General features: G+C 38.5%; 3 protein-coding genes across 12 annotated transcripts in view; all 3 read left to right on the top strand.

Annotated features, from left to right (window-relative positions):
- The window catches only part of dlgap3 (discs, large (Drosophila) homolog-associated protein 3), a 908,365-nt gene that overhangs the window by 819,475 nt on the left and 67,384 nt on the right, over window positions 1-21,506 (top strand). The gene's annotated exons all lie outside the window — the stretch shown is intronic.
- Window positions 2,981-12,373, top strand: mgat1b (alpha-1,3-mannosyl-glycoprotein 2-beta-N-acetylglucosaminyltransferase b). Of its 6 annotated transcripts, XM_008421539.2 has the most exons (4): window positions 5,574-5,670; window positions 5,769-6,091; window positions 8,302-9,487; window positions 9,904-12,373. In XM_008421539.2, the coding sequence occupies exons 3-4, from the start codon at window positions 8,648-8,650 to the stop codon at window positions 10,603-10,605; spliced, it is 1,542 nt and encodes a 513-aa protein (XP_008419761.1). In that variant the 5' UTR covers window positions 5,574-5,670; window positions 5,769-6,091; window positions 8,302-8,647; the 3' UTR covers window positions 10,606-12,373. The 6 variants fall into 6 exon arrangements, with proteins under 6 accessions (XP_008419763.1, XP_008419762.1, XP_008419760.1 ...); XM_008421541.2 differs by lacking the exons at window positions 5,574-5,670; window positions 5,769-6,091 and adding an exon at window positions 2,981-4,061; XM_008421540.2 differs by lacking the exons at window positions 5,574-5,670; window positions 5,769-6,091 and adding an exon at window positions 4,850-5,389.
- polr1h (RNA polymerase I subunit H) lies at window positions 16,661-19,797 on the top strand. Its single transcript, XM_008421536.1, has 5 exons — window positions 16,661-16,759; window positions 18,970-19,131; window positions 19,225-19,328; window positions 19,411-19,520; window positions 19,595-19,797. Exons 2-5 carry the CDS (start codon window positions 19,014-19,016, stop codon window positions 19,617-19,619), a joined length of 357 nt encoding a protein of 118 aa, XP_008419758.1. The 5' UTR covers window positions 16,661-16,759; window positions 18,970-19,013; the 3' UTR covers window positions 19,620-19,797.

Raw genomic sequence — 21,506 nt, 5'->3', positions numbered from 1 at the left:
TAACTGTAGAGGACTAGCAGAGGCAAACTTTGAAATGGGAGCAAAAAAGCAAAACTGATATAAAAAAATAACAAACTACAACAAGGGGATTAATATTTTAGGATTAACATGCATTGCTGCGATATACTGGCAAACTGGTGACCTGTCCAGGATGTACCCCACCTCTTGCCTGTCGACAGCTGGAGATGGGCACCGGCACCTTCCTGATCCCAATGGGATAAGGGTGTAAGAAAATGGATGGATGGATGGATGGATGGATGGATGGATGGATGGATGGATGGATGGATGGATGGATGGATGGATGGATGGATGGATGGATGGATGGATGGATGGATGGATGGATGGATGGATGGATGGATGGATGGATGGATGGATGGATGGATGGATGGATGGATGGATGGATGGATGGATGGATGGATGGATGGATGGATGGATGGATGGATGGATGGATTAACATGCAATGGTGGGCAATTCCATCAATATTTCAGTCAGGTATTCATATGTTTCAATACATTTAAGAGATTTCAAATATAACTGGAATTCAGATAAAAAAAATTTAAAACTAGGGATGATCTTAGCACTCTTTGTTTATGAATAAAGAATTTTGCCAGATAAAATATCAGATTATAACAGAGTTCTATTGTTTTGTTTTTTAATAACACTCCAATAGTTACCATATCTCTAGAAATAGATTCAGGAAGTACCAGTTCCACCTCTCTAAGCAATTCCTAAATATTTTGGTTTGATTGCACTGTTGTGGAAAAAAATATTACTAAGCACTGTTCAGGTAGAATCACCCAATCAGGTTTATTTATGAATTGTGCACAACTCAGAGAGCTCGTAGGTCAGTCAATCATGAAGCAGGTCTGGATGAAAAGCTCTCCCAGACAGAGACAACACATGAGTTTTATACCAAGGATAAAGGAATTTAAAACAAATATGTGAGACAGTTTGGTTCTCATTCAGCTGTGGAAACAACTTTCAACCTTGTTCATGTAACCCAAATAGATCTTTTGGTGAGAGTTCACAAGCATTTCATATCACAGATTTTAACAGATCAGCAGATTTTAACTTATAGTAGTTTTCCACCACAGCACTCATAGAAGACATGGTCTATCGTTTCAATGTCACTTTCAGAGATACTAAGACAACTTCTATTCCATCACAGTTATTATTATAAGAATGTTATTTTTATTTTATTTTCTCAGGGAATAAAGCTTCGTTTAGACAACTTCTAATTGTGTAGTTATTGAATTTTTGGTCAGTGGATTATATTCTGTTAACAGATAGATTTGGTAATTGTGGGGGTATAGCATATCATATTTTTAATCTGAATAATAAATTGTTAAACAATCTGGTAAATTCAACTTTTTGGGGAAAATAATTTATATTTTGCAGAATTGTTCATACTTTAACATACAACCATCCAATCATCCATTAAGTGTATGCTTAATGGATGGAAAAGACCAAATGTTCTTTTCCATCCATTCTTTGTAAAATAATGACTTATTGCGAAGTAGTATGAATCTGCTATCCCATATGACAGTGGAATGTGGCGAGTATTAATATACATGGAGCATTTTCTAGTATAATGACACTTGTTTATGGAATTCTGATAGTTGAATGGGCAATTTATGTATACTGAATCAGCTACAAGTAGCAGCTTATGAAGTCATTTAACAAAACTCTATATTTATTTGTTAAATATATAATTGGGGACACAATACCAAAATAATTGAGAATTTTTGAATCCTAAGAGTTCTGATAAGGCATTCGAAGTCAATTACTTTCAGACCACCATGTCTACTTTCTTTGACCATGTGACCTTTTCTTAGGTAGTGTGCTCTGTTTCTCCAAATAAAGTTCATGTTCATTTGATTGATAGTTTTAATTAATCTATTTGAGACAACAATGCTACAAGTTGAATATATTAATCTTGACAAATTTTCCATTTTTGATGGATAAATTGGTCTTAAAATACAAAGGTTTATTTGGAGCCATGAGTTATGTTTGGAATTACATTCTTCAATTTTATTTTCAAGTGTTAAGAATTATATGGGTTTACACCCAACTTGGAATTTTGGACAATTTATTTTCATTTAGTTTAACATGAGACTCTCTGGCACATATGCCACAATTTGTACTGCTATTTTCTTTGTGCAAGAATATTTTGACTGTTATTTTCTTCTTCCTATGTTTTAATTTATGCTCCCCGTGCCATATTTTGTGATATGTTAACAATTATGTGTCGTTGTTTTTTACTTAAATAATAAAGAAGCAATAATAATAATAATAATAATAATAATAATAATAATAATACCTCTCTTTGGGCTGCCACCTTATCGTGGTGGAGGGGTTTGAGTGTCCCAATGATCCTAGGAGCTATGCTGTCTGGGGCTTTATGCCCCTGGTAGGGTCACCCAAGGCAGACAGGTCCTAGRTGAGGAACCAGACAAAGTGCAGCCCAAAGACCCCTTATGATGAACACAAACTTTGGACTTTGTTTTCCCTCGCCCGGACGCGGGTCACTGGGGACCCTCTCCGGAGCCAGGCCTGGAGGTGGGGCACGATGGTGAGCTCCTGGTGGCCGGGCTTTTACCCACGGAGCCCGGCCGGGCTCAGCCCGAAGAGGAGACGTGGGTCCCTCTTCCGATGGGCTCACCACCTGTCCGAGGGGCCAAAGGGGTCGGGTGCATTGTGCCATGGGCGGCAGCCGAGGGAGGGGACCCTGGCGGTCTGATCCTCGGCTACAGAAGCTTAATGTAGCCGAGGGGGGTATTCCGGGAGTATGGGGTACCGGGCCCTTTGATACGGGCTGTCAGGTCCCTGTATGACCTGTGTCAGAGTCTGGTCCGCATTGCCGGCAGTAAGTCGGGCTCGTTTCCGGTGAGAGTTGGACTCTGCCAAGGCTGCCCTTTGTCACAGATTCTGTTCATTACTTTTATGGACAGAATTTCTAGGCGCAGCCGAGGTAGTGAGCTTTTCCATTACATAATTTGTTCCTCGCTAATGTGAGTGTAGAGTGACCGTGCAGCAACTGTGGTCAACTCTTTGCTGATGTTTGCAGTGACACAAAGGAGAACTTTGAGGTTCTGCTTCAGACGAACTCAGATAAACCCAGATATTTTATTTTGTTTGCATTGCTGGCCCAAACATAAGCCGCAAAACAGGCCCTGTTCAAAAATTACCTTCCTGTTCCATGATGATGGTCTGACTGGTTAACTGTTAAGTCAGGATGTCATACAGCTGTCATAACAAAGTGTATGATGATCTAACTCCTACGTCTGACACGGGTCAGGCATTGATGGACGCAGGGACTGAGCAGTGAGTTCAGAACTGGTGTTTATTGAGGGATCGGCTTTTCACAGTCAGACAGGCCAGGGTCAGTCAACGAATCCAAATCCAGATCAGGCAGTTCCTGGCCTTTCTGTCTGGCCCTGTCAGATTTCAGGGTCAGATGGAGGGCCATAAAGACTTCTGCATATTTTTGGCAGACTGCATGCAAGTTGGTGCACTGCTGCCTCTGTCTGGTGGAGATGGCGAGACAGCCTTAAATAATGTCATGTTTCAAATGCAAAGTTCATAAGCACTTTGTAGACATTGATGGAATACTGTAGGATTAATTAGCTGAAGAAAGTCAAGACTGACAACAAATGACACAGTAATTTAACATTAACACATAAAGCTACTAACTTTTTAAAGTTTGATAATTACATGTCATAATATATATAGGTCGTATGATTTCTTGGTTAGTGTCAAAGACATTTTAAACAATTTCAACTTTGCATTAAAGTGTCATTATTTACTGAATGACAGTTAATGACAACAGTCATAAACATTTATGAAGACTCCTTCATGTCCATGGCAGGTGTTGTGTCACCTTTGTTGCCACCCCTTCAAATAAAGTGTTACCCAATTTGATTGAATGATGTGCTCAGTGTTTGCTTCTGTCTCCCTGACCTCTTCTCCTATGTCCCAGGAAAGGAGAAGAGATTTATCACCAGCTGAGGAGACGTGGTGCTTCTCTGGACTGGAGCAGAGCCTGTTTCACTATGGATCCAGTGAGGCTTTTAATGACATATATTCCTACCATGTGATATCACCCAGTGTTTAAAATGTTTGTGTGTAAAATTTGCATCTGTCTGGCATCCTGGAGAAAAAAATAGTAAGAGCCTGTACTGTCAAAATGTGTGTAATGAAATAGTGTGATGCAAATTAAATAGGTGTCATACTATTTAATTGGCTACAAATAGATACACTTGCATTTTATTGTTGTAGGTCTGTGTGATACTATTCTCTGTATTAGGACAGAGTGGTTTAAATTAAATCTTGCACACTAAAAAAATCTTTAAAAACTAAAGAATAACATAAGCTAACCAGAGCTAACTGGCCCTCTTAGCAAAGGAAGAGAAAGGAAGTGATCATGGGGTCCTCAGAAGTCCTGGTGTCCCCCAATCATGCCTGATTTTTTTTTATATTCTTTTCATGTCTGATGGTGTTGACAAAAATAAAGGACAAATTTCAATGGAGTTGGAAAATATATAAAAATGATTTTTAATTCAATTTATTAATACTTTTATAATTATTTATATGACTACTTATACTTAATTGTCATAATATATAAATTTTGTATTTCTTTAATTATTTTTAAATTATTATGATATATTGAGTTCTGCTCCTGGACAAGGGAGCATTGTAGTCATCCACTGACTGCAATGTTTTAAATAAAAAAATATTCAGCAAACACCTGGAAAACATACATTGTTGTGCTCACATGACTCAGGTTAGTTTAGTCAGCTATTTGAAAAAACTATATTTTGTGTATATTTTATTCAAATTTTGTGCTTTATCCATAGAACCTGTTTTGTGCCTATTCTCAAGAATCGCTGATTTTTGTTCACAATCAATTCCACTGTTGATAAAGTTTTTCCAATGAAAATGTTCGAGTTCTAGGATGTGTTATGTTAGTGTTTAATTTTGTGAGGGTTTTTTGTTTGCTTTGTTTTGTTAATTTTGGCTTTTTTGTTTTTGTTTTTTCTTGTTTTTTTAAGGATTCATCATTTCGGAACTACTCGGGTGAATTCGGTATTAACCAGTCATCAATCCGGAAGTGTAGTTTCGGCTAGTAAGAACTGAAAGATGCTGTCACCATACATCAGCGCCAGGCGCCTGTGAAAGAGCATTAGGATATAAAAGCAAAGCAAAGGACCCGGTGCAAAAGACAACGGGAAACATTTTCTTTAATATATCTAAATTGTTGCATTGCGTCCTTTTTGGATTTAAAACACAGTAGCAGTGGAGCGTCAGTCCCTGAGCAGATACTTTAGCAGCAACAGTTCTGGGAAGAGGAACCAGGAACCCCGGGCAATAATGGTGTTGGGCTGTGAAGGTGCGAGTGACCTGAAAGCTTCCGTAATAACGTACAGATATGTGGTGTGATTGGAAGACAGACGTTGGGAAGGGGCGGCTCGACCCATTGTTAGCTAGCTAACCAGCTAGCTTCTTGGTGCTTCAGCTGGATGAGTCTTAGGTCGAGCTCCAGAATCCCCTCTCACAACAAGCCAGATGTAAGTGGGATGAGTTTGCTGCATTCATGTCTTCAGCTTGAACAGGTTTGGAATGGAAGAAAAGTCTGCCTCTGTTCAGTGCTACTTATCAAGCTCACAGCAAGTTATGTTTGACGATCCTGACTACCTGCTGAAAAGAGTGCTGCAGTCAATGTTTGTTTGACTGAACCATGTGATAATCCTAGTTCTCTTTCAAATTAGTGCCTCAAAGGAGCTATACTTGAGGCTAACATAGCAAGCGGATGCGCTGCTCAGAGTAAAGGTACATAAATGGAGCAGGCAAAGTGAGCAACGTCGGCCGTCAGTATTAATCACCGTTAGTGAGCGACTAGCTGGAACTCAGCTGTGAGATTCAACCGGTCAGGTCCACGTTGTTGTCTGAAGGAGGGAGGAGCGGACTGGAGAACAACAGTGTCAGCTGGTGCAGTTTGAGTGAGGAGTAATGATCCTACCCCGTTCACGGTTGTCTTCTGTTTTGTGCGGAGCTTCATTAGCATCAGGAGAGAGCCGCCTATAGACTTCAGGTATGCTAGCTATTATTTCGTAGCCGTAAACTTGACGTCTTCGTTCGCTTAGCGCTTTTATTAGACGCATTAGTTCCTGCTCACCTTAAGAGGTTTTGACGTGGTTTTGCCTTCAAATTGCTCAGATGCTCGTTGCTAAACAAAGTTATTCTTTGCTACAAGTGGTTTTAGACTGATTTTCACCCAACGATTCAATTTGGCAATTTGTGATAATAAATTAGATATGGATGGGTCTAAGCAACATGCAGTCCACTGGAGACATGTAAGAGAAATCTACTCTGGTCCGTCAGTTTTTATAGACGCTTTTTGTTACATTACATCCGTGAAAAAGTAGAAAAGAGCAACTTTCACCAGACTGTTTAAGTATAAGTTTCTCTTTGCATGTCCGGATACGTATATTTCTGTTACAACGAAAATGTAAAAAAAAACCCCGACTGGTTAATCATGTAATTGATGTTGTATTCTCTCTTGTATTCAGGGGGAATCGTCATGTTTAACAGATCAAACTCTGAATTGTTAAATTATCTACAGAAAATAAGTTGTGGTTGTAAAGAAGTGACAATGATACTGTTGGGTGATGGTTTACTAGAGCACAGATAATTTAATTGGTCCTATCACAGAAGGAAGACACAGAGAGATGTCATTCTGATTACAGTGATTATTCTTGTTGAACGTCTGTCTGTACAAGATTATTGCTGTCCTATATTTGTCAGCAGTAATAGGTTTAGGTGTTTCTAATGCTGAGAAGCTTTCTGTGGTAGTCAGTCTAACCTGAACCTCCACTCACTTAAATCTATCTTGCATTATTTTAGGTAAACACACATTTAAGTCAGAACTGTTCTACATGCTTTGTTTTGATTCTTCCTGCTGGAGGTGTGCTACAAAAGGAAAAATCAGTTTTAAGAAAAATTGTGCCATTGTTCGTCAGCGTTATCACATAAAAAACTCTTTGGTTTGAACGTCTGGGATGTTATGTAAAGTTAGAAAGCCTATTGTGCCATGTCTTAAAGTTATTTTAGCCAAATATTTTCAGTGATACTTTAAGGGTGGGACTTGATTTAATAATCTATTGGTCAGTGTTCAGTGTTGCACAGAATCTGTTCTTATAAACTGTTACTTAACAGCTCAACTTTCTAGTTTTGGGGGGTTAATAGCTGTTAATAGCACATAGCTTTGTTGAAATAACAGAATTGTAAAACTACTTTCAAAAAGGAAAATTCTTTGTGGTATTAGTTAGCTGGTTGTAAAACTTGGAGAAGTACAAACAAAATGGGAAGAATGTTGAGGGTGACCTCCAAGTAAACCAAGTGTGCTATCATGTCAAAAAGTGTGCAACAAGATATGAAAGCCGTAAGGGTGGAAACAGGAGCAACAATGTCTGTGATTGATCAGCTAAACCACTTTGAAAAAAGAAAGTGACTCCAGTGGGCTAACGAGAAAGCAGAAATGAAATGGGGATTCTGTGATGAATCTATTAATCAGGAGGAACTGACTGCATTGGCGAAGGCAGACTATTAATCATCATTAATTCGGACAATAAAATCCTGAAGAGGTATAACAGATTATCAGTTCTGGTATTTTTTTATTGTGTCTCTGATGGGGAGGAATAAAAGCAACCTCTTGTATTTTCTTTCTTATTTTATTATTTAAATATGAGATTGTCTTTTTTTTGAGTGGCGGTAGTGGCAGCATCATGTTCTGGAACGTTTTTGCTGCAGGAGGAAATGGTGCACAAGGGAATAATATTCGATTCTCAACCACAGGAAAATTGCTTCATTTACTCTATCCTTGTCCTTTTTCTTCTGAAATTACTGACAAATGAAGGCCACTAATGCCTAATCATTAAAAGAAAAAGATATCCATAAGAAGTATTCAGTTTTGTACAGTTGAATGACTAGCTGATATTATTTGCAAGACATGAGTTTGGCTCCCACTGTGAGGGAATCTGGTGAACCAATAATTAGAGGTTCAATCATTAGACTGAACATTTGGTCCAGCGTTTCCACCACCCAGGACTCTTTGTGCTTAGAGTTTGCATGTTCTTCCCATGTATGTGTGGATTCTCTGAGAACATTAAAAACATCATAGTTACTGATTGGATCATAAAAACAAAAGGATACAATTGAGATCCAGTTACTGTTTTTTGTGATCTGTTATTGTCAACCATTTAAACGTGATGTGAACTGTAATCTTCCTGTTCTGTTTTTCAGGATGATGGGGAGCAGATAACCTCTACTTTTTGACATTTCTTCAACCTAAGTCAGCCCACCTTCCCTTTTTCTGAAAGCCGAGTCATTTTACCTCTCATTCATTGAGCTCTTCAGGATTTCATGGATTGCAGGAACTCCAGAGAAACATCATGCAAGTTTGTTTTAACTTGGCCTTCTGTCCTCCTGATACACTCCTGACAAATAATAAAAAAGAATGAAATGAAAACCATGTGAGCAGAAATATTATCCCTGTTTGTGTAGTATTGTAACCTTGGGTTGTTGAACTCCCATCCTGTTATCAAGAGATTCCCTACCAACATCATCCATTTTGTCTGGTTTGTAGGCCATGGTTCGCAAAAAAAGTTCTTTCATATTATGTGGTGCTTTCCTGTTTGTTGCCTGGAATGCGTTGCTTCTGCTTTATCTTTGGGGTCGACCTCCCATTGGCCGCCTTGGAGATGGTGGAGGAGTCGAACCAGGGGGAAAGGAGGAGTGGGGTGCTGGAAGGGGTAAAATGGGCCAAGTCAACCTTGCAGAAGAGATGATTCGGCTGGCAGAAGAAGTTGAAGTTCATCTTGATACCCAGAAAAAGCTACTGAAACAGATTGAAATTCACAGAGAAGTGTGGGCTCGGGAGAAGGATCTTGGGAAAAGGGAAACTGGTTCTAATATCAAAGAAGCAGGAGACCAACAGCAGCCTCAGAAAACTCTAAGACCTCTCAGAAACAGTGTGGATGCTGGGGACCAAACAAATACACAGAGGCCGGTTCATAAGGTAGCACCAAGCTTACCTTTAGAAGAGCCTAGTGAGAAAATCAGAAACATTGAAGTGACAACTCCCAATCCCAGCCCAGAATTCATTATTCCCATTCTGGTTATTGCTTGTGACAGAGTCACAGTGAAGCGGAGCCTTGACCGACTCATATCGTACCGTCCCTCTGCAGAACTATATCCAATCATTGTTAGTCAAGACTGCGGCCATGCAGACACAGCTCGTGTGATTGGTTCATATGGAGAGCAAGTGACGCATATAAAACAGCCAGACCTTGCTGACATCAAGGTCAGGCCAGAGCACAGGAAGTTCCAGGGCTACTACAAAATTGCCAGACATTATCGATGGGCACTCAACCAAGTTTTCAACACCTTTTCCCAGTCTACAGTGGTCATAGTCGAGGATGACTTAGAGGTGAGCTTTTTGACATATTTTTTCTCATTACCTACAGGTGTACAGTAGACATTATGTTTGAGTGATTAAACTCTGCAATTTACACATGCTGCACAGGCACTGTTGGGGAAAAATACTCCAAGCTACTTCTGTTCAACGTTAATGTTACTGACCTAATTAAAGCCCAAGCAATGGCTTTATTGATTATTTGGGAATTATTGACAATGACACACATAGTTGAAGTGTACCTAACTAATACAAATATAAAGTTTATTCCATAGTAATTATGATCATTGAAATTTAACTGACTGTAAAAGAAGAACTAGTGCCACTTTAGAATTATTGAGGTTAAACAGACGCCTTTGCTGGTTATATTTATCAGTTTGTACAGCATTCCTAAACTGAAAAAGCTAATGTGTATCTCTTCTCCTATTCAGGTGGCACCAGACTTTTTTGAGTATTTCCAGGCCCTGTATCCCATTTTACGCTCTGACCCCACCCTATGGTGTGTTTCTGCTTGGAATGATAATGGCAGAGACGCTTTGGTTGATCCTTCCAAAGCTGAGCTCCTTTACAGAACAGACTTCTTTCCTGGTCTGGGCTGGATGTTGCTGAAGGAGTTATGGAATGAACTAGAACCAAAATGGCCTTCAGCCTTCTGGGATGACTGGATGCGTCAACCTGAACAGCGCAAAAACCGCTCCTGCATAAGACCGGAAATCTCCCGGACTATTACCTTTGGCAGGAAAGGTGTCAGTTTAGGTCAATTCTTTGACCAATACCTGCGCTATATTAGGCTAAACACTGAGTTTGTGCCTTTCACCAAACAGGATTTGTCTTTTTTGCTAAAGGAGAAGTATGATGTAATCTTTGTTCAAGAGGTTTATAGCGCCACATTGGTGAAGATTGAAGATCTTCAGCATGGGGGTAATTTAAAAGGACCTGGGCCGTACAGGGTGCAGTACTCCAGCAGAGATAGTTTTAAAGTCTTTGCTAGAAATTTGGGGGTGATGGATGACTTAAAATCTGGAGTTCCTCGCACAGGTTACAGAGGCGTGGTCAGCTTCTTACATCGTGGCCGAAGGGTCTTCTTAGCCCCACCAGAGGGCTGGACGCAGTATGACATCAGCTGGAGCTGAGAGCCACCCAAAGTGTACAATAAATTTTGTTAAAGACTAATGCTCTCTGAGACCAAAGAATATTTGACACATTGAAGGCAACGCAACACAAATGGGACTGCTCATCAATGGAATAAGGTAGTGGTGATCCTTTTCAATAAGGGAAAACCTTTAGGGGGAAAAAAACTAAAACGGTTTAAAAACACTTACTGGCAATGTGCCTTGCTTTTTGGACCCTCGTCTTGTGTTCAGTTCTAAATGAGAACATCAGCAGGACTTCCCAATATTATTTGCAGTAGTTGCAGGTAGAAGGTAGAAGTCCGCACATCAATCCCTGGATGTGGAAAGAGACACGAGAAGTAAACTCAAAGGTCAGCATTTGATAAAGAATATCTGAAATAACTTCTATTTTCTTTATTTTTTCTTTTGACAAAATTATCCAATTCAGACTCGGTGACTTTGGGAGTCCTTGACACTAACTATAATTGTAAAAAAAAGTTTTATCTAAAATCAAATGGAATAAGTCAGCAAGGTTTTAGATTATTAAAAAAAATCAATGTTGAGCAAAGCTATTTTTCCTTTTGAAGTCCACTAGTTTACACAACTTATACCCAGATATAAAATAATGTGCTAAAGAAGCAGTAACACTAATCATATCTAGCAGCAGTAAATTGGGACTAAAAATACTCAACAGGTCTACATTGCACTCTTCTGGAATTCTGCACAGGAGGCAAGCAGTATTTTAAAATGTGACTGTTGAAAACACAAAGGCATAGTCTTTGATTAACATGTCTGACCAAAATTGTGTTAATTTGCTCAGATTCCAATATGAAAACAACACTGTAATATAAAGTATCTGATCCTATTTTAGGCCTACACATTCACTTATTGAGCTAGTGAGTAGTTCCAAATCTGCAGACCTATTTTTCAAATGGAGATTGTCTCAGCCTGTTACCAGTTTCTACAGGAGACTGCTAATAACCCCTTCAATCAGATCAGGTATGTCGAAGAAGGAACAGATCTGGAAGATCAAGGACCAGGGGCCTTGTCAGCCCCTGAGAATCAGCCCTGATTCTTAGCACAAACTCCCAAACATTTATCAAATGTTTTCCTGCTTCAACATGCATGATTTTAATTGGTGATGGATTAGGAGACTTTAAGATCTGATGACAAGCGTCTTTTGTGTTGGAGCTGGGAAACTTAAAAAACATGAAGGACACTAATGCAGTAACCTAAGCAGTAGTTTTGAGAACTACTGGAATGGATACTTATGCCATAAAAATGACCAGGATTGTTTTTGTCAGGTTTGTTTATGTATTTTACTTGACCAGCAGCAAATCAAAGGATGTTCTTGGTATTTCAGACCATTGAGATGGATAATTAGGAATTATTTGTTGAAATTAAATGCCATATTACATCAGGAGTGTGTCACTGGATGAATAAATGAAATGAGGTGCTGGAAATAAGTTTTTTAGTGGATGTCCTGAATTAAGTTTTTAAAACTGCAAATGAGACTGAACCGAGTTGGATCAGATCATCCTGATGATGTACATCCTGAGGCCCTGGAATGGGATGAATTTTAACAATGACATCTAAACTCATTTTTGTTGTTTTAGGTTCCATGTAAATCCAACAAATGTTATGTTTGTCCTGCAGCAAACGGGAGATTATCACTGTACTGTAATTAACTTTGTGTTATTAGAATACCATTTCTGTACGGTGATGTGAAAAACCACTGCCGGAACTGTTTATAACTTTATTACAGAATAAATTAAATCAAATATTTTGATATTTGTGTACTTACTGAAGAAGTCTCATCTGATTAATATTACTGAACTTAATGTTCTGTTCTTGGCATATTCATATGTTGTCACAGTGAAAAAAAAAAGATCAGACTGATTTAATCCACATAAATGCAGATGAGCAGAAGTTCACTTTCATGCAGTTAGATAAAAACTAACAGGATAGAGTTTGTTGATACAAAAAGCATTTGATCTTTAAATAGATATGTAGAAAGATAATGTGCTCATAAGTTTACATACCCTGCCAAAATGTATACCTCGAGTTTCGTTTCTGCTCAGCTGGAGAAGGTTATGGCACATCCACACATTTATGTGTTCTAAGCATCTGTTCTGTGTTTGATTAGTTTCAGTCACGTGGTGACATCGAAATGTAGAGCTGTGTATCATCTGCATAGTTATGGTAGCTGATCTTATTTCCTGTTATAACCTGAGCAAGTGGGAACATATAGATATTAAATAATAGAGGTCCTAGGATTGAGCTTGTGGTACCCCAAACAAAAGTCACCACAAGTTGACTTTTGTCAGGTGACTTCTGTCCACTTTGATGAGAAGTTTCCTATTAAAACAAAGAAATCTCAGTTCTTTATGTAAGATTCTAACCAGTTGAGCACTGGACCGGAGAGTCGGACTCAACTCTCCAGTCGATTCAGAAAATGTCATGGTCGACAGTGTCAAAAGTTGCATTGAGGTCCAACAGAACCAGCACTGTGGTTCTACAACAGTGTATTTATATGGATGTCATTGAACACTCTGTCTCTGTGATGTGGTGAGTATGAGAACCAGACTGAAGGATGTCAAAGTGGTTGTTTACTGTTAGGGAGTTACTTAACTATTTAAACAGCTTTTTCAATAATTTTGCTGATGAATGGGAGGATGGAGATCAGCCTGTAATTTTGAAGCAGTAAGTTGTCCAGATTGCCCTTTTTTATCAGTGGTTTGGTTGGATGGAGCCATTTATTATCAAACTGTATTTACTCATTTTAAATCATAATGATCACAGAAACTACCCAAATGACCCTGGTCAAAAGTTTACATGCCCCAGATCTTCATATCGTGTATTGCTCCCTTTAACATCAATGACAGTTTGGAGTCTCTTGTGGTTGTTGTGAGTGAGGTTGTTTATTTATTCTTGACGGTAAAACTGCCCCTTCTTCTTCAAGAAAGCTCTTCCAGTTTCTCTAAACTCTTGTGTTGCATGAACTGCAGTTCAGTTCAGTTCAATTTTATGCATATAGCACCAATTCACAACAAATATCTCAAGGCACTTTACAAAAAAAAAGCATTTAAATTCAATCACGCAACTTCATGTTGAAAGTTGGTGGGGATGCATTGTGAAGAAGAAGACCATGGGGGTGGGAAGTGATAGGTTGAACAAATGTTCACATTCTTTATTGGCCACAGTTTATGCGACTGGAAAACCTTTTTTAGTGCCAAGAAAGGTCAAAACTTAAATGTGAATGCCATATGCAGTCTTATTCAATAAGCTTGTCATATTAATGGTATCTTTTGATAATGACCCTTTAGCGGGTGTTAAACATACTAACAGTTATAAAGATGTTAAAACATCAGTCATCTAATTAATCTATATAATGTGTTATCCAATTTCTATAAAATGTGGTTAAATTAAGACCGATAAAAGTGCTGATGTATGGATATGTAAAATATGTATTCTGTCTGGATATAAAACTATTCAATTCTTCAATTCTGTCAGGGAATTTTTCTTTTAAAATGGCCAATAATTTAATTTTACTTTATTGCCGCTGTAGGAGCCATGGTTTAAAATTTACCAAACTGTGACTCCTATACTTTATGAAATGTTTCATCCTATTTGTTGATTGCTTTGAATATGACTACATTAGATGAATAAATTATACAATTTGACCAGGGAACAAACACCGTAGAAAAACAGATGGAAAACAACTTAAAACCAGTTGTTTTCTGTTTTTCTCTAAGTACGTGTCAACTTAATGTCACACGCAGACCCGTTGACATGGCAACCAGCAAACAACAGATCTTTCGTAGCCATTCAAACTTGTTAAATTGTTTGTGAAATTGTGTGTAGACCAAAATCACCAGCGTATGTAAACATTTGATCAGGGTCAAATGGGAGTTTCTTTTGTCATTATGATTTAAAAAAAGGGTTAAGCTGCAAGTGAAGTTATTCAATGTATGGATAAGGTTTTAATTCAGAGCAGCGTGTCTTTACTGGACATGTTAGATCTGGCTTCTGTCTTGGGTTTGTATAGTAAGCAGCCATACACAACAAAGGGCAGTTCAGTAAAATCTAAGTTTTCTTTAGATGCGTTCCCAGAAAGATTTTAATATACACATGAGTTTCTTAAAGTGGAAAAGATCATCTCTGTTATGCAAAGTAAGCTGAGATCAGCAGTTCCTCAGCTTCCTCATTGATTAGAGTTGCTTTCTTTTCTACATCCTGTTTCACAAACATGTTCAGGAAGGCTCACAAAAAAGTGCTAAATTTGCCTGTTTCAAGTCACACGGTCCTAACCAGTGACTTAGCAAATAATTTAAACAAAAGACTGGAAGGATCAGTTCCTTGCGCAAACAGTACAATGTCAACACAGCTAAAAACAAATACTTCCTTTGCAAGAATACAGGCACGTCTATACATTTTTTAAAATTACGTTTAAATGCAATATTTATTGCGAATTGTTTCAGAAAGTGAAGAGGTCACTATAGAGATTAATTTCACATTTTAAACTGTTATTCTTTGCAGTTTTAATGATTATGGTATTTAGGTAAAGAAAACCAAAGATTAGGTGTCTCAGACAAGATTACATTAGAGCAGTGGTCTCAAGCTGCATTCCTCGACAGCCTGAGTCCTGCAACATTTTGATAAGTCCCTTGTTCTATATTAAATGATGAAACTGCTTCACTAGCATTACTAGTATACTAGTATTACTCTGGAGAGTTTTGCTAATGAGCAATGTTGAAGCCAGGTGTGCTGAAGCAGAAAGACATCTAAAGTTTGCAGGAGACCATCCTGTTCTGTGTGTGTGCTCAGAGAAACAGCTTGGGACAAGAAACTCTGAAGGTCAAGGCTAGTTTCTATAAATAGTCATCTCGAGCTCTAAAATGAAGGCAGAAGCTGAACTGTTTGTGTCCAGGATGTATGGGGTCTGCAGTGATTTCAGTTGCCCCTTTTCTTGAATCTTGACCTGTACAAGTCCTGCATGTAAGATAAGTCAGCACTGATAATCCGTCTCTATCCCACCTTTTCCCAAAAGCACACGTCATTTTGTCGATGATGTGTCACAGAATCAAACAAATTCTATCCCACTTGAATAAGAAGACAAGCACATATAAGGACACCCTACAGTTTGCTTATCACCATAGAGTTGGAGTTGATGATGCCATCATACACCTTCTTCAACAATCCCACTGTCATCTGGAAAAAGCAGGCAGCACCATGAGGATCATATGGTTTGATTTCTCCAGTGTATCTCACACAATGCAGCCTGATCTGCTCTGTGAGAAACTCCAGAAGACACATTCCTTTTCACTATGTACACTTCAGACTTCCAGAACAAATCCAACTTCTGTCATCTACAGAAATACTTAAATGACTCTGCAGTTGTTGAGTGTATCAGAGATGGACAAGAGGCTGAGTCATAAGTCCGTTGTTGAGTGTATTCTCTTTTGCCGTCATCTGTTGGGGCAGCAGCATGAGAACCTGATAAAGAAGGCTGGTTCTGTTCTGGGGACGACTGTGGAACCTCTGGAGATTATTATGCAATGAAGGATTTTTCATAAAATCAAGAAAGATCATACAAGATCATCATCTTTATGAGACTGTCTTGAGAAAGAGCATCTTCAGACAGAGGCTTCTTCAGATTCAATGTAATGCAGTCAATCCCTTTGGGATTAATAAAGTATTTTTGAATATGAATTCATAATCAGTCTTTCTAAGATTATCTAATTTCTTTAATGTCAGATATCCTCACGTCTCAGGATTCTCTAAAAAGTGACTATGATCGGTGCTCTTGGATTAATTAAAAATATATGTATTTCCTAGATGTAATTATCTTTGTTATTGAATGAATCCATTTCAGTTCCATAAATCTAAACTTATACTTCACATATAACTTTGTCATTTTGAATATACGTTCTTCAAAAGAAGCTCTAAAACTCTAACAATATACCATACTTTTTTCATTTGTAAATTTTCTTATTTGTGACATTTTAAAAAAGTTAAAGATGAGAAAAATGTTAGAGTAACTGCAATAACATTGCAAACCAGAAGAAGGCAGTAAGGCGGGACAAGGGATGTCAGCCGGTATTAAACGCCAAAGAAGAAGACATCCGGCATGTGAAAAAGAAACTTGATTGTTCGTGGCTGCTGAGTGTAAAAGGTAAGTCTAACACCCTAACACCTGTCACCTTCTCATGTTATACACCTCATAAAGAGATAATGATGCAAACTTGCAGTCTGAAAGAAAACGTACCACGGATGGCAGCATAACGTTAGATTAGGCTTCCGGTGTTTGTTTTTTCGGATAGGGAAACGAAACGAGGACCTGCAGTTATTGTAGATGAGTTAAACAGTGGAACATGTCTTATTAGAATGTAACAAATATTTAGAGGAACGTCAGCATTTAAAGTCAGTTAAACAGAGAAGAAAATATTTTCTATAATCTGTTAGATGTGTCAAAATCTATTCGAAATCAATTAGATAAAAAAAAATAAAACCCAGGTTGTTTAATCGTATTAAACATCTACAATAAACATATGTATGCAAACGCTCACACTCACCTTTGTTGTGTGTTTTCATAAATTCCCTCAGAATATCATTTACATTGCAGTCAGGAATGTGGCGGCAGGGCCGCCGCCAGGCTTTCTGTGGTTCAATACTGATAATTAGCACAATACTTACTGCTCATGAATTTAACATCCAACAGTCCACATCCAGTATGCAAGTAGGTTGCTTAAATTTTTTCTATTAGTTATAGATACTGAAATGTCTCTCCCCATGAGCAACAGTCAAAAGCAACATGCAACTACACATGAAGCAATCCAGACTTCTAAAAAATTTGATGTAGTTGCATTTTATTCAAGCTGCAGTACATAACTTTAATAAAAATATGTTTTCTCCATATTTGTTAAAGCTGTCACCATGTCATAGCAGTTTGTTATGAGACAGATAATCTGTGAAAACAATCAATCTCCTCCACCTCCTTCCTGAATTACAATTACTGGTTAAAGTAATGCACCGTTCTGACCAAAACAACCAATCAGAACCAGTAGGCCACTCTTAGCACTGTGAATTAGCCTCATTCACTCACTGCTAAATGTGCTAATGGGGGAGAAACAACTTATCATTACAAGAAACTGTTGATCTGTCATCATTGGTAGCTATGCTAACTAAACTGAGCATTCACAGTTTGMATCTRCACAGCTCTGBGCTATGCTAGCTGCAGCAYGGCACAAATYGAGGGGGAGGAAGGATGAGCAGCACCACATGRGATTGTGATTGACAGCACTAAAACTTTCCTGCCTCTGACTGGTTGTTTCTAGCACTGGGAGAAAGCAGAGGAAATAGATTTTTCACAGATTACCTCTCCTACCATACTGTCACAACATGACAGTTTTAACAAAAATGTGGAAAATTTTTTTATAAAAAAGTGACATATTGCAGCTTTAATTTCACTCAAGAGAGGATGGGTCAGGAGGGACATGGGTTAGAGCTGCTGCTGACTGACTCATCTGTTGTTAAGAGGTCAAAGGCACAGGGAACAAGTTAAATATATGAATATGTTGGTACTTTTTTTCATTAATTCATTAAATGCTAGTGAAATGAAGGCAAACAGTAGTCTGTTGCTAAGCTAATTATGCTAAATGTTTGATAATCTCTCACAGTCTACCTATCTCTCTGGGAGAAAAACTGGGTTATAAATTAACACTATTGCCTTTTTCTCCCTCTCTCTATTTTGTTTTTGAAAACCCAATTTTATAACTTTTCTTAGCTTAACTGGCACAGTCGTTGGTGGCGGCTGTATTCAGCTGCAACTTTTACTGACTGCAGCTGAACACAGCGTCACTGTCAAGAGCTCCAAGCAGGAATGAACCATTTCATGCAGATCCAGAGGGGGGGAAGGAGGGTCAGGGTGTTCAGGGCAAGAACAGATATGTGTTCTTTGACCTGGGAGTGGTAGCATTACATTTTTACTGCTAAAAACAATCTTTGAAAATACAATATTATTAATTTTGTATTTGACAGGATCTCGATTTTTAAAAATTTTATTTCTATGAACAAAATACAAATAATTAAATTGCTGGTCAGGGGCCCTAGTCATCACTTTTCACCCCTTTACCGTGCCCCTGGGTGGCGGTAAATACACCTTAAGTTGGTTTGCCATCCGCCAATAAAATACAGTAGTAGTAGTAACAGCAGCAGCAACAGCAGGAGTAGTATTAGGAGACTTCCGGTGGTTCAGCAGCAGGACTTAACTTGATTCTCAGCTGTTAAAACAGAAACAGTTGTTTTCTGGAAACGTTGGCCTTCTTGTGTCTGAACACACATGCTCCTGCCCTGTAAACCTGGAGCTCTGGTTGTGTTCTGTAGATTCCTGGAAACAGCTACTTCGCATTACCTTTCCAAAGAAAGACATGTCTTGTTCTGCTGGTGACCCAAACTTCTGTCCTGAATGCGGGAATGTTCTCCCGCTCCCCGGAATATCCAACACAGTTCAATGCCCTCGCTGCACCTTCAGCATCCCTGTAACAGGTACTGTCCTCCTGATTCTGATCAGCTACATTCTATCTATCTTTCGAGAGAGAGACATAGATTTGATTTTGCTTCCTTGTGTTCATTACCCAGATTTCTCTGGCCTAGAAGTCTGTTCAGCTGTGGTGTTTAACCCTGAGCAGAGGTCACTAGTGGCTCTGAAGGGTGATGATGGCTCTGAGCTGAAGGGACCTGTGGTAAGACCAGCCTGTTCATAGAGCTACATGTGGTGCTAACAGTTGGAAATGGTTAATAATGAGGGGTTCTGCTCTCCTACAGATCGACAGACGATGTGCTCGCTGCAATAAAGACGGGATGATTTACCACACTAGGCAGATGAGATCTGCAGATGAAGGACAGACTGTGTTCTTCACCTGCATAAACTGCAGGTGACTTCAAGAGACCTTTACATTTCCATATAGCTATGTGATGACTTTTCTCAGTTTCTATCTTTATGTTTTAGGTATCAAGAGAAGGAAGACTCCTGACAGAAATATTCCAAGTGTCTACAGGCAAATCTATTTACTAGAAAACACTGCTGTCAGATCCAAGTTATGTTCTGCATCTGGAATCTCACTTCAGAGGAAGAACCAGAATCGACAAACTCTACTTTTCATGTATGACTTGTTTGTGGTGGAAATAAAGTTTACAATGAGTTAACATTCACATGATGTTCCCTACATTTTTTAAAATATGAACATTTAGCAAAGATGATCAGTTAATATAAACAAAGATGTAGAGATGTACGTATATAAAAATTTGTGCCAACATCAACATCCGATAATATTGCTGATAACCAGTATTTATCAGTAATTAATACTGCTGATATAGTTTCCCGACTATATAGAATCTAAGACTAGATTATATTTTTTTTCTTCAGTGAATACCAAAATAAATTTGTAAAGCAGTTGCCTTTCTTTAAATAAGGAAACGATGCCAAACCTCTTTAAAGTTTTGGATCTACAATGATCCAAAGCACATTCTGTTCCTAAGTAAAATTTATTTTTACTGAACTTTTCACAGACATAAAATCACAAAGCGCTGTACAATAGAAATCAATCTTAAAACTACAAAACCTAAACCCAACATAAACAATATAATCAAGAGATAAAAGCCTGGGAAAATAAAAATGTTTTTCGCTGCTTTTTAAAAACTTCCACCAAGTCACCAAAACGGAGCTGCAAGAGCAAGTTGTTCCACAGCCCTGGGGCCACTGATTGAAAGGCCCGGTTCCCTTTAGGTTTTAACTGTGTATGTGGAACACGAAAGCATGAATGATTTTCTCTAGGTCAACTCTGGAAACCTAGAGAAATGTATAATATTAGAAATGTTTCTTAAACGAAAGAAACAAGAATGAGAAACAGCCTAAATGTGAGTGGAAGCCTAATGAATCAAATGTGATGTCTAGATAGCAAACCTGTCCAGTTGAATACAATTGAATGTCATCCATGTAAATGTGATAGGGTATATCTGAAAAGGACTGAACAATGCCAGCAAGTGGAGTAATACAAAAGGAATACAAAAGTGGACCCAAAACCGAGCCTTGTGGCACCCCACAAGTTAAGGAGGCATAGTCAGAGGAAAACCTGTCCGTCTTAATGCAGAATGTCCTATGAGATAAATATGAGGTCAGCCAGTTCAAAGCTAAATCAGAGATACCAGTCAGGACCTTCAGCCTGTTTAACAGGATTGCATCAAAGGCTGCATTGAGATCTAATAAAACCAACACAGAGTATTTTCCCTCATCAGCTGCCATTAACAGATCATTATGGACTTTTACTAAAGCAGTTTTAGTGAATGAAAATATTACACTCATAGTTTATTGTTGCAGGAAAAAAAATCTGCAATTACACTTTAGTTGATCATTTTGACCAATGTTACAAATAGATTGGACAACTATGATCTATAGTTTATAGGTTTATTTCTTGTCTAATTATTTTAGTTACTCTAGTTTAATTATGTTTAGTTTGCAGGACTGCTAGATTCATTTCCTAGTCCCCTGTGACTAGTGACATGCTCCCCCTCTTATCTCTTGCTCTCAGTCTCTCAGTTTGCCTTCTGCTCTCTCCCCTCACACCTGCAACCTGTTAGTTAATCAGCCCAGGTCTATTGTCCCAGTATTCACTCTCCCACTATTTGATCTCACCTTTTTCATATTTTCCTCACTCCTTCTGTTTCTTCCCTGGTTTTGCTGCATCCTTATTTTGTCTCCTGGTTGACTTTTTGTTCTGGATTATTTTTGTTTGACTCTGGCTTTCTGTGAGGAACCAGACAAAGTGCAGCCCGAAGACCCCTATGATGAATACAAACTTTGGACTGCGTTTTCCCTCGCCCGGACGCGGGTCACCGGGGCCCCACTCTGGAGCCAGGCCTGG

This window comes from Poecilia reticulata, linkage group LG11 (genome assembly GCF_000633615.1).
Source record: "Poecilia reticulata strain Guanapo linkage group LG11, Guppy_female_1.0+MT, whole genome shotgun sequence".
In the NCBI taxonomy this organism is placed as follows: domain Eukaryota; kingdom Metazoa; phylum Chordata; class Actinopteri; order Cyprinodontiformes; family Poeciliidae; genus Poecilia; species Poecilia reticulata.
The sequence above is the reverse complement of the archived record's forward strand: the minus strand, read 5'-3'. Positions and strand labels throughout refer to the sequence as shown.